The following is an 18383-nucleotide window of genomic DNA, read 5'->3' on the forward strand; positions in this document are numbered from 1 at the left end:
CCAAAGACTCGTCTAAATTGCCTCTGAAAAAATACGTCTCATGTCAGCAGTGATAAGAACCTAGTCACTGATCACTGAGGAGGAAGAAACCATGAAGAGGCTGTTTGGGTGTGATGCTTGGCATCTCTGGTTTACAACTTTCAAGACTGCTGCTGACAAATCAGTGCCAGATACCACAGGGAACCTTCAGAGCTTGAGGAGGTCATGCTCTGGGTGCTTGATGCTATGTTGACTGCACAAAAAACACAAGGAGCATATTAGGCTGGGAAGTAATAATGTTTTTGTTCACCAGTGGACATTCACATTTACACATAATTTCTAGATTTGGCAATGTAGAACCTAAGTGCTCTGTGATTGGCTGAGGATTTTAAAAAAAAAACTGCACTATTGTTGGAATTGTTAGTTTCTGCTAATTGTGTGTAAGGTTACTGTTGCATATGTGATATCTTTGCAGGAAATGAATCTTTGCTGAATGGTTGGGTGAACAATTTAAATGATAAATTTGATGTCATCTTTTTTTTTTAATTGCCTAAAGCACCTAAATATTAGCTGCTGAACACAAGAAATTACACATTAATTTTTATTTTCTAAAGGCCCCCCCAAATCTCCTCCCCTAACAAAAAAAAAAGTAATTCTGCTAAGAAGCAGTGTGCCATAAAGAACTATTTAAAGCATGGCACACACACACACACACAGAGCTTAAAAGTGGGTCAAAAAGATGGAATGAAGAGGAGGAATTAAACCCATATTTAAATATCATTTGAACGTTTGGATCATTTTCAAGGCTGTTAGCGTGATTGATTTGCATGCTGCAAACTAAAATCAAGTGTAAATTGCACGTCATTAACTTTGCTTCCCCTCTCTAACTGTTGTGCGGATTCAGTTTAAATTAAAAATGTTATCCACAGTCGTTGGCCTGACCATGTCACTCATCGTTTTTCCTGTTTTCTCACATACAGACAGCCCATTCAGGCGGAAATTGGAAAGTGCAATTCAGTCCAGTCTGGTTGACACAAACAGTTCACAGAACTCGAGCGGTGAGCACAAGTCACTGGGTTTTTTTTGTTGTTGTTGGTGGGTTTTTTTGGGGGGTGGAAATGTATTATTTTTGTTCAAACAATAAAAACAATATTTTTAGTAATGCTACAGTTCAGGTATATGAATTAATGGAAGAATAGAAACCATTTCTGCAAACATTGCTTTGCTACCCATGCCTGGGCTGAAGATGTAGATGGAGAGGTTTGTTTCATCTAACTGCATATACTAGCTTAAATTGTAGAGCATTAACTTCATCCTGTTGTGTTTGGGTTCATATGAGGTGTTATCAAAATGTTCTTACACTGTTTTGTTGTGCACAAAAGGAGCAATGCATGGTAATGCGAATACAAAAAGTACAAGTGGTCACATTCCTGACACAAAATTCCATGTGATGTCATGTTTATCAACTAGGGCTGGGCCATATCATACCCTTCACGGTAATACCGTTATAATGTTAGGCAATGATAAGAAAATGAAATATCACGATAGAATATGGGTAAAACGCGCATGCGTAGTGCCTTTGTTTACATACGCACTTGGCGGAAAAAGCACGGTGGCGACGGAGAATGAGAAGGCGGGTCGTTGAATGAAACAGATGAACCAGAACTGGTTTGTAAAAATGCTGCAACATCAGTGGTGTGGAACTGGTTTGGCTTTCGTCCATCAGATACACACCAAAGCACATTTTTTGGTAGAGCATGCAAGCGAGCCGTTGTTATTACCAAACCGCTCAAAAATGTTTTAGTACGACTTTGCTAAGCTACGAAGCCGCACCACTTGATGGAGTGTCGGAGCATTTTAGCTACCGTAGTCAGGAGCTTCGCGGAGTGATACGTACTGTGCTTCAACGTAATATTAGCGTATGCGTATGTATAACCTCTTTTTAAGTTTTGTGGATATTATACATGGTTATGCTGAGGATATGTCGGCCAATTTCCACTGGAAATGCCTTTTTAGTTAAACTGTCAGCAAGGAATTTGTATTTACACTGTTAAATTTTTATATAACTTTAATGCACTTAAAAAAAGCTGCTTGTTTAAGTGAAAATACATTGATGGGGTTTTTTGCACTAATAAAGTTGTGGAGTTGTAAAGTATTTTGTCAATTATATTGTCGGTTACATCGTTATTGCAAATTTTCAAAAATATCATGATAAATATTTTTGGGTCCTGGATTACACTTATATTGGTGACCACATCAAGGTCTTGTGAAGAAAAAGAAATACAGGTTTTTGTGTTAAACTGTGTTAACTTTATATTTGGATTAGAGCCGTAACAGAAATCTTTAGTGAATGAGCCTTTATGATTCAAGCACAAATAAGATGCATCACGTCAACTGTGCCTCCAAGAAACAGCCTGTTGTTTCCTACAACATTCACTGAATTGTGCACTGTGAATTCATCCCCCAGGGGCAGACTGAAGGGTCGTTCCAACTCAGAGCAGCTAAGTTTTAAAACATTTTCTGCTCGACCTTCTGTTTTCCTACAAACTTTATGGTCCAAAGTTTGGAAACACATATTTTATGTAACACATAAACACATATAGATTCATATAACAAATAATCTCCCAAGATTTTTTTTCTTCTTCTTTTTGCAAAATGGTCCCTCAACATATTTTTAGACTTTTTTTTTTTTTTTTTTTTTTTTTTTTTTTTTCACACGTTGAAATCTGAGGCAATGCTTGAATATGTACACGTCAAAAACTCTTGAAGATAAAAGGAGAAATTTTCCCTGGTACTTCTCACCAAAGAAATGAATCAAGATTTATAATTTGGGACAGATTTTGGGCTTTTATCTGTAATAGTTTTTGAGTTAATCATGTTCAAACATTGCCTCAGATTTCAATTTGTGAAAAAATCGCCTGAAAGTGGTTGACAGATAGAAAAGATAGATAGGTAGGCAGATGGATCTTGAAAAGTATAGCTAAAATTTCACAGCAATCACTGCAAATTGGGGATGGTTGAGCAGTAGGCCCACCTTAATTTGAGATGGAATAACCCTGTAAAATCTTGAGAAGTCAGAAGAACATAAAGCACAAATGACCTGAACCGTGGCACATGTCAACATGTACCAACTCAGTGAAAATGCAGACATTTTTCATTATTTACCAATGTAATTGTTATCCTTCACTGATCCTGTTTCAGATTTGGGACCCTTAAACTTCTTTTTCTTCTCTAAGATAAAAAGAAGGGCTGTTATTTTGATACTGTGGATGAGTTTCAGTGGTTATCAAAAGTGGTGCTTGATGCTCTTAATGTCCACAGGAAAGCAGTGCTGTCTGACAGTGCAGAGTTGCGTGTTGAGTGACAGGAAATTGAGTTGCTTACTCATGATTTGCTTAAGTTAAATTAAGCTACTTTATGCAAATACAAGCGTTCCAGTGAGAGACAGCAGCTCTAAAAACTCTTGAGAAGCATTAAAGTAGCCATTGTCAATCTAAAATCAGTTTAAGCAATCAGTTTCTTTCTCACCTTACATCTTTTTCCTATATGTTGGACTTTTTTTATTTATGAAGAGAATACTTCATGGCAAACAAGCTGCCATGTTAGTTTCATCCAATCAGGCATTTGCTCAGTGTTTGCACAGCTGGACGAGGCTGGAAAAGAGGGACGGCACCTGTCAGTCTATTCTATTTTGTCTCAGTCTGGTGGCTTGCAAAGCAATTCCTCACTTATAAAAACACTCAATTGACATGTACCATAAGTGTGGGAGGAGCATTTTGAGTGGTATATCCATAAACAAGAAGATTATGTCAAAGAACATAAGGGCTATATGTAAATCTGGTATGTTTTTAATGTTTAGGTGTGGACATGGAGCACTTTAGTTGCTTTTTAAAGAATCAATACAATATTATCTATCTTTCCAAGGTTTAGTAAATTGCTTTATTTTTCTGTTGTGTTCCATTATATTCAAAGTAAACACAATATGAATGCATAAAAATAAAATAAACAATAAATGAAGTTATATTAATGCGGTGATAAAATGAGGAAGGGAAATGAGTGATGGTGGTCCACTGTCTCTGTAGTTTTAAATTCCTCCCCCTCCTGTCCTCCTGTTAACAGGAACGCCAAGCCCTCTGGTGGCCACCTCTTTCTCTACAGCACAGAGTAAGTCTAACCACACCTCTCTGCCTTAAACAAATATATGCATGTAAGCACGCACCTTGCTTATTTTGCCATTTTCTCTGTTTTCCTTGATTTTTTTTAAAAATCTGTTGTTATTTAGTGAAAATTTTTCTTTATGTAATTGTGGTGATATATTTTTCTTCTTTTTGGCTTGACTATAACAAGAAAGTGTCTGACCAAGATGCCCATTGTTAGTCTTACTGACATCTGACAACTTAGCATTGCCTCCTATGGGCAGCAACATTTTACCGTATTAGGCTCACTGTTATTGTTAAGTATTAAATATCTCTATAAAAAAATCATAGATTTCATAAATGCTTTTTCAAAAGGAGTCACTTTTACCACATACTGGCGTGCCTGAGTTTCGGAGCTGCTGTATTTTGCAGAAATCCAGTGCACGTCAGGGACAGACCATATTTTAATTTTTGCCTCTGACAAAGAGTCAACACTCTTCTGGGCCTTGTGATTTTTTTAGAACCGTACACTTGTGGTGCCTGTGGCATCCAGTTCCAGTTCTACAACAACCTGCTGGAGCACATGCAGTCCCATGCTGGTGAGTCCACGACTACAAATGCATGTAAAGCACGACAGCAGAAAAAGTACGTAACGTGAACGCAGTGTCAGTGGCTGCAATACATTCAAAACTGCCATTCATCACATATCACCACTGTTTAATTAGTATTCCGTGTTACTGTACATAATATTTCTATATCTGCCAATAATGAGGGTTGTTGCAGATCTGGATCTGAGTTTGCTGGAAATAGTGTTGCAAAGATTTGATGCATCATTTGTCACTGTGTGTGTGTGTGTGTGTGTGTCTGTCTGTCTGTCCATGTGAAAAGAGAGTTTTCTCTAGACTCTGTGCAGTCCTGCAAGAAACACCTTTACTGCATCTACAAACTTTCCAGGGGTAAATCCGAAAAGGTTTAACCCAAAAGCTACATCTCAGACTTTACATAAAGGCCTCAGTTATCATGTTAAATGTTAAAGTTTATGACAGGACAATTCGAAAAGGACTGAATAAGTAGGGCTTGTTTGGAAGGTTTGCCAGAAAACAGCCTCTTCTCTCTAAGAAGAGCATGACAGCACAGCTTAGGTCGAGACATTTGCATCTAAACAAGCCACAAAAACACAATGTCCTTGGGACAGATGAGAAGAAAGAGATGTTTGGCCGTAATGCACAAGTGAACCACATTTGGCAAAAAAAACAGACACGCCTTATCTGCACAAACACCTCAATCGAACACTGTGGTAGATACAGATATACCTGTATCATTTTGGCTTGTTTTGCAGCTACAGGACTTGTGCGTGTGCTTGTGGTGTGATAAAGTTAACTGTGAACTGCAACATGATGCAGCAGAACAGTATACTGACAGACCAATCAGAGCAGCAACAGATCGGCTGAAAAAAAGTCCAGACCTTAACCCAACTGAAATGTTGTAGGGGGACCTTAAGATAAATGCCTGCAAACCTCAATGAAGTAAAGCAATATTGCAAAAAAGAGTGGGCCAGAGGTTCTTCACAGCGATGTGAGAGACATAAAGTCATGCAGAAAAGGATGACTTCAAGTTCTTTCTGCTAAAAGTGGTTCTGTAAGCTACTGAATCATGGGGTGTGCTTCGTGTCCCAGGACTGCACAGAATAAAGTTGCATTCTCTGCTCTGCTTTTATGTTGTCAGTTAATCATAAAATGTCAATGCTGATTTTTTTTTTACAGTTCTGAAGAAAATCAGTTTTTAAGCAATTAAGCCAAATATTCTTGCAAAACTTACTAACACAAAAATAAATAAAGATGCAAACCAGGAAAGCAAGAAAGTATCTGTCTTTGAGCCTTTTTATTTAATATTTAATGTTGAAAGTGTTCAACTGTAAGTAGTTATCCTGTTAAGTATGAATCATGTTCCCTGTCTTCAGCTGGAATTGTATGATTATTAGTCAGATTCAGCTGTGAAACAAATTATATATCAGTTGGATTTGAGGTTTTTTTTTTAATATTGCCGAGATTGACTTTGGCAAATTAATTACCATAGATGGAACGCTGTGTGATCTTATAATGAGAAACAACTAGGAAAATAATTCTTTAACTTGTGGTATTTATTTTTAAGGTGCAATTTGTCAACCACAGGGAGGCCAAGTTATTGGTTCTTTTAAAGACAGTTGTTTTGTGTCATGGTTTTAATCTTTACATTTTCTTCCACTCAATACAATTAACTTGTGCTTTTTTCCATTAACAACTCAGCCAGCTCTTCCATCTCTCTGTCAACAGCTGATAATGAGAACCACACCAAAGGGGACTCTCCCAAAACCTCTTCAGTATCGGGTCCTCAGGAGCAGCTGTGGAGAGGCTCTCAGGCTCAGGCCCATTCCTCAGTTAAACTACAAATCCAGCCTCAAAGTATCTCCCAGAGAAACCATGCTCTCACCCGTAAGTACCGCACCTTCATTAAGCCTGGTGGTTAAGAGGCTTCCCATATGTAATATCCCACTGGGCAATTTTCTTGCATACCTGTCTCTTTCACAACATTTTCTGCCTTTATCGCTACTGAATAAGTAAAAATAAACAGAAATAAAACATTTTGGACATTTGGATTGTTTTCTGTGTAGCACTAAAGCACTATGCCAACAGCTCTTTGAAAGTACAGTAATGTTGCATTCGTGCTGTAGCTCTCATCATGTCATTGGTTTATTAAATAAGCCTACTAGGAACATTAACATAGAAGCCATCTATGTCTCTGATTAATAAAGGCAGCAGTGGTGTCTGCTCTGTGTAGCTTTCCCCTTTGATTGCAATGACTTCACACTATGTCATAATCCCTCTCTGATTGTTTTTATATCCTTTTTCTTATTTTAATGTTTCTGCCAGAATATCCAAAGAAACATAAACACTAATTGTCTTTCTTATCATTTGTTCTGCTTTCCTAACCATCCATCTGCTGTCTGTCCTGGCAGAGAATAATGGACTACCTGAGAAGGAGCGCCAGCAGGTGGCTGAACGCCTATTACGGGTAATGTGTTCAGATCTGAGCATGCTAAATGTGCTCAACAGCAAGGACTTCCTGAAGTTGGCACAGACCCTAGTGGATACGGGTGCTCGTCATGGTGCCTACTCAACCCGTGATGCTCTTGGCAACATGAGTGCCTTGGCACTGCGGCAGCTGCCCCGCATGTACAACCAAGTAAAAGTCAAGGTCACGTGTGCTCTAGGCTCAAATGCTTCGCTTGGCATCGCCGTCACCTGCCACTCCCAGACATCTGGCCCAGACGCTTGCTACGTTCTAACAGCCTACCAGGTGGAGGGCTCGAGACTAAAGCGTTACGTGCTTGGTGTAAGGGAGGCTGAGCTGAGGGAAGGGCCAGAACAGGTTCATCACTGGGTGCAGAACGTGCTTTCTGAGTTTGTGATGTCAGACATCCGCACTGTGTATGTCTCTGAGCCCAGAGTGTGGGCGGCAGGATTTGGAGGGTCACCACTGGGAGGCGGGGGCCGGGGGCGGATATGTTTGCGCTGCGCAGGATGCTCACTCGGTGCGGTTGTTCAGGCCGTTCTTGGGAAGCGAAGCCTCCAGGCTCGAGGGCTTCATGAGCTGGCTGAGCTTCTCTCCACATGCAGAGATATCTCCTCCTCTACCACACTCATTCTCCGTGATGAACAGTGTACCAACACATCCACAAGCACAACTGAGGAAGGTCCACAGGGCAACCCTGCACAATGCCCCACCCCTCCTTGTTGGGATCGTATGGCCGAAGCTCTCCTGCAGGTCCATGCCCACTTTGAACAGATTTGTGAGGCTTATGGCCGCAGTAAGGCCACAGCCCCGCTCCTCCAAGGTCTCAACAAGCATCTGCTAGGCACCCTGGCTTGTCTGCTGGCACCTCTGCGCCTGGCAGCTCTGGAGCTGAGCAGCCAGAGGAGACCAACTTTACAGCAGGTGCTGCCCGTCTACCTGCGCTTGGAGAAGTTCTTCACATCCAAAGCTGGAGAGGCTGGAACCGGCACAGCTAGCAAACTCTGCCACTATTTCCTAGAAGCACTCAAGGAAAACTTCAAGGTATTAAACTGGTATTCCTTACACTTAATAACTTCTGTATTGCTAAATGAATGTTTCTTTTATCTTAATTTAAATAAGTTACATTAGAACTGGCTTGTTCTGTGTAGCAATTCAAGTTTTTATTTTATAAAATTCATTTCACCTGATATTTGCATCTCGATTGTACAACAGCGGTCCCCAACCTTTTTTGCGCCACAACCTCAACTCTCACGGACCGGTACTGGTCCGAGGCCCGGGGGTTGGGGACCACGGTTGTACAATACACAGTGTTTAACAACAATAAGATAAAGGGAGTATTTTCTATGAGTAAGTACTGACAGTATCATTTTACCTTTTTGCCAGGTTGAACGAGCTCACCAGGTTGCTATGGTCCTGGACCCACAGCTCAAGCTGCGTTCAGTGCCAGCCTACCAGCATGAAGACATAATCTCTCGTGCGTGCGAAATGGCTGCTGAAACTAGGGATGGTGGTATCACTGGTGGTGGAGGTTCAGGTGGTGACGAGCGGGACGCCGATGGCCCCCCCACTCCTAAAATAAGCCGAGTAGAGGGAAGTGGAAACAATGGTGGCCCCTCACGCGGGTCCTCCTCATCTTGCACCGTGTCTGGTAATGATGACAGCCAAAGCCAAGTTAGACAAGAGATTTTTCAATACCTGGCTGAGCCTCTCCTCCAAGGTGCACCTGATCTCTTCCAGTATTGGAGCTCAACAGTGGGCGAGAAGTTCCCCAGGCTCGCTCGCCTGGCACTGTGGCTACTTGCAGTGCCTGCTGTGGGCATACGCAGAGAGTGCGTGACTGTGTGTGAGCAGAGCTTGGCTATGAAGAGGAGGCAGCAGGTAACTGCTGAGGAAATGAACAAACTAATTTTCCTTCACTCTAACATGGGCTAGAAGAAAACCTAACTAACCTAATCAACCAAACCTTCACCTCCAACCAATGACTCAAGACTATTATTTATATATTTTAGGTTTAGCCTAACTGTAAACATAAATGTGTATGGACATTAAATACTTCTCGAGACAAATATTTAAAGATAAAGTCACATTGTTAAGGTTGCAAACACCCATAAAACAATACGGTGTATTACATATTTTTTATGGAGTTGTTAAGTACTGTGGCCAAAATGTAGGGGTGGAACAGTAACTCTCAAAAGATTGTCCTGTTTGGTACTCTGCCCTCGGTTTGGGATGCACACATAAGCAGGATGAGTTTAGTCTTGTCACAGCCAGTGATTTGATTTACTCCAGCCTATTAACTAAACTACTACAAGGCTACAATGCTGTTATTCTCACTGGATGACAACATTTTCAGGTAAAGAATTCATTGCTTGAAGCTCCTGTCATAGACCTCTGAAAATTGACTGTCAAAGTTGACCAGGTATTTACAATCTCTAAAGTAATATTCATTGGTGTATGACAAAAAAAATCAAGCGGTGGATCTTCACTGCCATTGCACCTCTGACAAATAGGTGTACTAGGTTTATCATTTATTATCACAAGTCATAGAAATGTTTATTTTTCAGCACATTCAGCCACGGGCAGGTAACTGAGAGCTTAATCATTGCAGTTGACTTTGATGGTTGCATCAGTGTCCTAAAATGTAGCTGCAGATGATTCGCATGCAGTGCATGCAACTTTTTCATTTAAAAAAGTAAAAAGTAGCAGAAAAACACAGACAAAACAAGTGTGATGCTTTTCTTTTTTTATGTTACCAATGGTAAAGAAAAGTGATCCAACGTTTTCATTCTAGATACAAGTCTTATGCTGCTAGATATAAAAGTCAAACTCACTGACTTGCACAGAAGAGACGAAATGATAAACGTTATCTTTGGTGGACATTTCTTTACAAGTGATTTTCATACATCTACACAGAGGAAAACATCACATTAGAATCTGTTTGTGGTTCGATTTCAATCAGCTGTACCATATCCTAACAGGCAGTTACAAAAACGTGATTAATCCGTACATTATATCGAGCAGTGACAGCATTATGTGACCCTTTTGACTATCTCATTGTTAGTTTCCAGTACGGCTACATCACTCAGCTCTGTAGCCGATTAAGAATTGCGTAAGTTGTTTTTACACTGAAGACATTTTACCTTTGCATTTCCCTCAGATGAAAGGCTGTCGCTTGGAGGCAAAATGCTAATTGATACTTGCATAAATCTTTGTTTGCGCCTATAAATCTATTTTTTTTTTAAGCTCAGTCTGAAAAGACTTGTCAGTAGGGACTTATGCGCTTCGCATTTATAATTTCGTATATACATGCTGTCTTCCTTTTGTGAGCTACACGTTTCCCGTTTTAAGGCAATAAGCTTTATCCACAGGCCATAGTTTTTCCGACTGTTCTCATCACACTCCTACAGTTAATTATCAAGGATAAACTCTTTCAGTTATTTGTTTGTAAAATCAATGGGATTTTCTCAGGAATGACCATATCCAAGAAGGCACCGCCACTTTTCCTCACTGTACCGAAAAGAAACCAAACTGTGACCTCAATGCCGAGGTATGTACTGAACCGTGACTTTTGTGAAACGTTCCACCCCAAATACAGTTAGTGCCAATCGCAACAAACAAGAGAAGAAACACTGAGGGTTTATTTTTTACAGGACACATTCTGCTTGTGCATTTACTAAAGTCAACGCATGCATATGTCAAGTTATTTATTTTTTTATGGATCCTAGTATACATACACTTGAGCTTTTACCTCCTAAAATGACTTGGATGAATGGAAGCTATACTGTAAATCTTGTTTGTTGCTTCTGGTACTAATTAGTCGAGTACTGGTTTGTTATCTCTGTTTTTTGGGCCTTAAGTCTCTTTCATGCAATCACCTTAAACCCTACAGTCAGAGCCAACATCATGCCTTTATATTACTGTTTAATGGCCTTCTTTTCACTCATCCTTTCAATGGCTTGTAGACATTGTATTTACTTTTTCTTTTATTTGCATAGAAAGGGAAACAAAGCAGTGTCCCAGTGCTCAGACGACTCATGGACAACCACTGTACTTTTAAAGTGCTTGTTGTCAAAATGTCAGATTAACTGAGCATGTATGCTTTCATCTTTTTCATTCCCACGAGGTCAGTAATAATCTTTACAGTAGCACAGTATCCACATGTAACAAGTATCCACTGTATAAACGTACACTGCAATGACTCAGTGGTAGATATCAGAGACTCGTTTTGAAAATTGTCATTTGGCTGTTTTTATATTGTTTTAGGGCCTCGGGCTACATCACCTGCCCCTTAAATGCTAACAGCCAACCTAAATATCACTTTATTACACGATTAAGAGTAAAAAACAAACTTTGCCCAACTTTAAGCCCTCGGGCAACTTCAGGTACAGACATACATGTGTTCCCTCTCAGTATTGTCTCGTTCATTTCAGCTGCTGCTTGTGTACGACAGGTCCATTCAAACATTCATTTCCTGTTTCAGTGTCACTTTTGACCTTGAATCGGTTCATTTTTCCGGCCAATAGAAACACTGACACACTGTATTTGGAACTGATGTCACTACTCTGATGCTTCTGCATATCGTGCTTATTGACTGAAAGGCTGCCCCGTCATCCTCGTAGCGATCGATGCTAATCATCCGCATTTGAACCTAAAGATCACGTCCTTTTTTCGAGGGTTGGTGAAGGACAGTTTACAGTTAAATATAAGGTTAATGTGACTGTAACCTTTTAGTTTGTGAAGAATGACAGAAAACGACACGCAAGAAAAGAGAGGGAGCAATTATCAGATTATGGTTGGACATCAGATTCTTTTATTACACCAGAATGCCCTTTTTACTTATGTCATAACATTTGTCATCTTTGTTTTAGTGGCATTAAAACTTTAAAACCCTTATGTCAATTAAAGGTCAAAGGCTCTGCATTACAAACTGTTCATAACTACACAAGATGTTTTTTAATAGACTGTAGCCCTCCTTACCTCCAAGCTTTGATTTAGTATTTCATAAATGCTTTTTTTCCCCATAATGGTTTTCTTAATATATCTAATGTGTTTTTTTAAATATATATATTTATATATTTTGGTAAAAAAAAAATCAAAAAAAGAAGAGGAAGAAGAAGAAAAATTGCTGTAAATTGTATTTAATTTTTTAATTACCAATCCAATGTTTTACCTCAGTACTCAGAAGGTAGTGTTGTAATTTAAAGATTGGGAATCAGATGTTCATACAAAAATTTAGGCTCGTCAAAGACATAGTCAAAATACTGTACAATGATTTGTGGTTTCAAGTTATCCTCAACTGAATGATGAAGGGATTTTTTTCTTAGAGTTTTTAAATAAGTATTTTCAATAGGATATGCTCTGGGACAAAATGCCATTGTTGACGTAATGATGTCAACTTAATTTTCTGTAGAAATAGCGTTCTTTTGTTGATTAAACGAGTATATCTAAGATATGCATGCTTTTAATAAGAGTTCTGATATATAACATTATAAGCCAGTGTCTGTCATCAGATGGAAATGAATCATATTGGCTCTCAGTTGATGTTTAAGACACCCCGGACTGAATTCTAACCTTTCAAGGTGGGAGTAGCTGTGCTGATTGTGGACTGGTGTTAATGGGTTGACATCATCCATTTTCAGAGGATGTAGTATGTAAATACAAGAGAACTGCTGTTTTTATGCCACAAGGGGGCACCTTCATTTCAGAGATAAAGTAGGGAGCACCAATAACATTATACCTCTTTTTCTACAGTAGCATTTCAGAAGGTTTTGATATAATAGAAAACTCAACTTAGATACTGTTACTAGAAAACTGAAATCAGCTGTAAGTTTTATTTTGTTTCAGGATTTTAACTTATTCAGATAATAAAAGTTTGGTTGTTAAAATGTGGTATAAGAATGCTAACATGGAGATCTGTTCTGTTTTAACTATGGATTATAGTCTGTATTATCAATTCAGGTTAAGAAATTAGTGTTGCTTTCATCCTATTTTACAGGTATTTCTTCCTTTTTATACTCTGCTAAAACGCAAAAAAAAGTATGTTTTGATTCTCTTCATTTTGTCTTTTTATCGCACTTTGGCAGCATTTTCCTGTGTAGAGTCAGATCTGAGTTGTCTTATTAGTAAACCTAATTTATACTTTTGTAGCAACACTATTTTTATATAATGGCAAAGAAAGGGTTCGGTGTCTTTTTCGTTGTTTTTGTTTTTTGTTTTTCCTGTGTCATATGACAGCGCTGTTCAATGTTTCTTGAATACATTACCCACTGTAGTATGTTATGTGTGAATAAACTCCAAATCTGTGTCAAACCGTGGTGCAGAAATTTTATTTATCTGCGTGTGAGTGTGACTGGAGAGAGATTACCTGGATAGTATTGTTTGTACTTCTTGTGGAAGTGTGTATTCAAGTGTTGCAGTGAAATAGAACTCTGCTTCTGTGTTTATCAGGCGTGAAACCTTGAAGACGTTTGTGCATATTCCTGCAAAATGAGGCTGCCTGCTTATTTTCAGAACAAATGTAGACTCCCATCCAGAACGAAATGAAGCACAGTCTTTTCCCGGTGGCCGAGGGAGGGGAGGAGGGGACGGCAGGCCTCAAACACATGTAGAGGGGAAAGGAGGTCTTGTTTAAAGAAAAGAGCGACTGAAGACTCACATGGGGAGTGGATATGCAGAGGCTGCTTAACTGCGTGCAAGGGTTCCCCAGGGGCTGCGTATAGGGCTAAAGAGAGAGGGGGTGGGGGGGCCACTGGCAAGCAAGTGTTCGTCATAGCCTTCTGTGTTGGCTTCCCTCTTTTCGCACCCGGGTCAGTCATCCCCCAAGGTGCAAGCAGCAGTCTGCAGCCATGCAGAAACTCCCGCGCTCTTGCCTCCTCCGCTGCTACCAACATGAGGGGCTGCCTGCCTAATTTGCAGCACATGCATCCAAGTTAGCCTCCCCCACTCTTCCTCCAGTGCCTCACCAACCCCCTCACACTCACTCACACACACACACACACACACACACTCTGCAACCTAACCTCCTCTCTTCAACACCCCTCTGCTGAAGGTGATATTTTTCCACAAGCTATTACTACTTTGACTTGCAAAGTTTGTTTTTGCTTACGGCACCAATTGCTCTATAGCCGGCCCCTCATTTTCAGTCATTTGGAGAAGAAAAATGTAGAAAACAACCCGCCCACTGGACAATTGCTTCCGTTTTGTTCTGGGTTACAGAGAAGTTGCAGATCAGCTCTTTCTGAAGTAAGGAGGAGTGCGTGGGGGCTGCTCTGCGGTCAGCACGCACGCACAAAAGTCATATAGAGAGAAAACGACTTGTTTATTCACTGCTGCCAAGTTCTAAAATTGTGAATTTAAACGTTGTAATGTGAATATGACAAATGTGGCAGCAGATGAATGTAAAGGGGTCTTTCCCCCTGTCCCCCTGAATGTGAACACTAGGTGGCAGAATGTGGCTTTTTATCAACTGCAGAGTGTTTGAATTAAATAATGAACAATACAGTGCAAACCAGCATTTAATGTTACAAACATGAACAAACATTAAAAACTTAGCCCTGGGCACAGCATATTATTGTAGGATCTTTACGATATAAAGCATCTCGATCTGACTGTTGTGATTTGGTGCTATAACATTCAGTTGAATTGAACTACAAACACAGGGCTCAGGAATGGCCATGCATTTGAACCAAAAGTCAAACATTTGCTAAAACTGCATTTCATTTCCTACGATTTCAGAAGAGCTGCACATTTCTACGCACGATGCCCAAATGCCCATTTGCCTGGTTTTATATAGGTGTGTATATATTCTACATACTGAAATAATGAGAGAAAAAGTTATGTTTCTTTTAAACTTGCTTACTTGTTTCATTCAAGTTTAAAGAGGTAAGCAATATCTCTACTTACGCACTCTTGAGCCACTCACTTACTGCTCTGTTGCAGCAACCATTATTTCCTTCAAAGGTTAAGGTTAGCATTTGTTATATTGCATCTATGTTGCAGGTTGTCATGTTAAAACTGGAATGGTAATAACCATTAATTAATGGAGAACTAGGTAAACTTAAGTAGTCTCTCCTATATAATGGCTCATCTCCTGGTGTTTTCTTCCATAGTTGTGATACTGCTGGAAGATACAGCAAACATTCCTGTGACAGCACGCACAGATGTGCCATTGTGGAGAAACTCGTTTACCTCTGAAACCTCAATAGGCTTAATGTACCATCTCAAGCTACCAGCAGTGACAAGGACACTGACAAAAAAGCAAAAGTAGAGAAAAATCAGTAGTGGAGTGATAAGGAGAGCGCAGTGGCCACCATGGGCAAAACCATTCCCTGTTGAGGATGGTCTTCTTGTCACCTCTTTTGTGCACCTGTTGTCGATTTGATTTGCACTAAGGCAGGATTGTCATAGGTGTAGATTATCCTAACTTGGCCCACTGGTATCCCTTGAAGTTTAACTGACTTTGCATTAAACTGTGAGTTTTCCCAGCACTGTTAACAAGCACTAAATAACCGACTGAGAGCACAGTGGTGCAGCGGTTAGCACTGTCACCTCACAGCGAAAAGGTTCCTGATTCAAAACACCTGGTTGGTCAGCTAAGGCCTGTCTGTTGTTGGAGTGTGTGAATGCTCGCCGCGTCTGTGGCAGTTTCCTCCACCTACCCTAATTCCTCCCAAAGACATGCACTTTTTGTTAAATTAACTACTTTTTTCCACCCAAAGTGGAACGAAAGTGCTGTATGACTGCATAATGCTGCTTAATGCTGGGTAGTGCATCTGTAAACATTCTTTGGATATTAGATGTAGCAGGCTCCTATAAAGTTCTGATTGCTGGCAGGTGTCACTAAAGACTGTGAACCTAGAGACTGTGGTTTGTGCCCTGTTCCCTTTGTTTACTTTGATTGCTTTTTCTAGCAGTTAGGTTTAGGCATCATAAATATGACCATTTGAGAGTCGGTCTCACTGTGGTCATCACATGTGCATTACAGAATAATTACTATTGCACTGTTAAATAAGAAAGATTAAAATGTAATCAACTATTCACCTACCTGGTTATTTACAGTGGGTATTATAAAGTTTTAGCTGATATTTATATTGCTAAATATGGGCAATTTGGAACCTTCTATGTGAGCAATTTTGGACAGTGAGAGGATTCCAGAGAACCTTAAAAAAATCCCCTGACTCCAGGAAAACAATTAACATCATTATATCCCACTTACGTTTACCACCTTCACTGCTTTGACTTTTTTGGGCCCGTTTTTATTTGAACTTCTTCTCACAGACCCTTAAAAAAAACGAGCTCATTAAGTTGATAACTGTACTTTAGGCGGTAACACACACGCAGCCATCCAGCAACATTTCTAGTAACAGAGAAAGTTCTGTAGACTTCCTTTTGCCCTTGGCTGTTACACAACAACAAGAGAAGCATCCAGGTTTCATTTTCCCAGTCCGAATCAGGTGGTGCATGTAGCTTTGCTCCCAACCTCTGGCACTGACAAGGTTGGCATCTTCACCCCTGCCCAACCAATACCTATCACAGCTGTCGCAACTCGTCTGCTCAGTGAGCGCTGGAGGGACAGGGAAGGACAGGCGGAAGGAAGTGTTCTCATCCTCCTCTCCTTGTCCTGTATGGAGGACCCGGTGGCACCACCACTGTAGTTTCTCCTGCTCAGCAGGTGCTGACTTTTATCAGTAGTGACATGAATGTACAGAACTGCCAGGGCACATCCACCGAGTTGCTGTCAGGTGTCGTTCCCGCTAACACTCCACCTAGCCCCTGACCTCACAGGCACCCAGTGCGCCTGTCCGCTCGCCTGCCTGCTTCACTCCCTCTGCACACCTGTGCAGGCACACATGTGCACACAGGCACGCACGGCATATACAAGCTCCCAGTCTTCCTGTAGTTGTCCAAAGGATGATGTGGTTTCTCACGATGCTCTCAGAGCATCTGTGCCCTCCCCAAAGCCATGTGAGATATAATATGGTATAAATACTGAAAACTAGATGCCTTTACTGGCACACATGATAAACATCAAGGAGTGTCTGTGTTCCTTGCATGTGTCTGCGGTGCGTTGTTGGAGTAGATAATATTATTTCTGAAGGAGCACAAAAAGAGTCTGACAATAAGGCCTTTCCCTGCCTATAACAGTAGAAATGGTAGCATTTCAATATTTTAGATCCGAGTCTGCTTTGAAGGGACACATTAGGCTGAAAATATGATTCTTGACCTTTGGCTTAAGGAAGGGAAGCTTGGTCACTGGGATAAGGTCAAGGTTAAATTTGCTCTAAGGAATAGATTTAGCCCTCCAGTGATGTCTCCCTGATCTCACCATTATTATTTATTAATGGTTTTCATGATCTCGGGGAGCACTTCCAGCCTCTCCATGCAGGCTCAGAGAGCTGTAGACAATGACAAGAGGCAGACAATTATCTAATCTGAATTTTAGACCCTTTTAATGAAGACCATATATTTTGGGGATCAGTGAATCCGCCCTATTTGTCTTGAGTAAAGACATCATTACCCTTTTGCTGAACTTTTATATTCAGGATTTCTCACACTGGTCTTCACATGCTGTTATTAATGATCTTGTATATCTTCACCAAGAGCTCCTCAGGTTTGACAAGTAGCAGTATATTGAAATAAGATATTATATCGTCTGAGAGTTATTACAAAATGTGAGAAGTCGGGGGGAAAAATGGACTCTTCTGCCTTGGCTTACTATGTCTTATTCTCACACCTTCGGTTTGTAATTCCTCTGTCTGCTGCGCCATTTAAACGTCTTAAAAATGAAACTGCTGAAACTGTAATCAGCAGCTGAATCAGGAGGAAATGGGAATCGAAACGGAGTTGATCAAGATCATTCTGTCTGGTGTTCAGATCCATTTGCAATTTGCAGTATTGTCACAGTAGTGAGGTGAAACTAGTGAGCGTCATCTGAATCACAATGACAGTCAGACACAGTCTCACTAAACTAATAATGGAGAAATAAATTGTACTTTCTATGCCTTTCATTGAACACTTTGATTAAACTTTCACAGTCTAGGCTGGAAGTAAACCTATGTGAACCTCTGTGGTCTAAAAACTACCTCTTGAGGTGCTCCAATCAATGAGATGAGACTGGAAGTGTGGGCTGAAGAGGTACCCATCCCTATAAATAAATGCATACAGGGTGGTTATTGGTAAAACCTGCTCCTCTCAAGAAAGACTGGTTTGTGTGAA

The 18383-nt window shown here is 40.3% G+C and overlaps 1 protein-coding gene across 3 annotated transcripts in view; it reads left to right on the forward strand.

Moving 5' to 3' along the window:
* The window catches only part of znf618 (zinc finger protein 618), a 45772-nt gene extending 32294 nt beyond the window's left edge, over positions 1-13478 (forward strand). For all 3 annotated transcript variants that reach the window (XM_085463835.1, XM_085463837.1, XM_085463836.1), the window contains 6 exons: positions 960-1037; positions 4099-4143; positions 4637-4714; positions 6428-6586; positions 7111-8210; positions 8553-13478. In XM_085463835.1, the coding sequence (XP_085319961.1) occupies positions 960-1037; positions 4099-4143; positions 4637-4714; positions 6428-6586; positions 7111-8210; positions 8553-9101 (2009 nt within the window). In that variant the 3' untranslated portion in view covers positions 9102-13478. The remainder of the gene's footprint in view (positions 1-959; positions 1038-4098; positions 4144-4636; positions 4715-6427; positions 6587-7110; positions 8211-8552) is intronic.
* The last annotated feature ends 4905 nt before the right edge of the window (positions 13479-18383 follow it).

This window comes from Copadichromis virginalis, linkage group LG7 (genome assembly GCF_057382275.1).
Source record: "Copadichromis virginalis isolate Kocher_CV1m ecotype Utaka linkage group LG7, C_Virginalis_male_GT1.1, whole genome shotgun sequence".
Lineage (NCBI taxonomy): Eukaryota > Metazoa > Chordata > Actinopteri > Cichliformes > Cichlidae > Copadichromis > Copadichromis virginalis.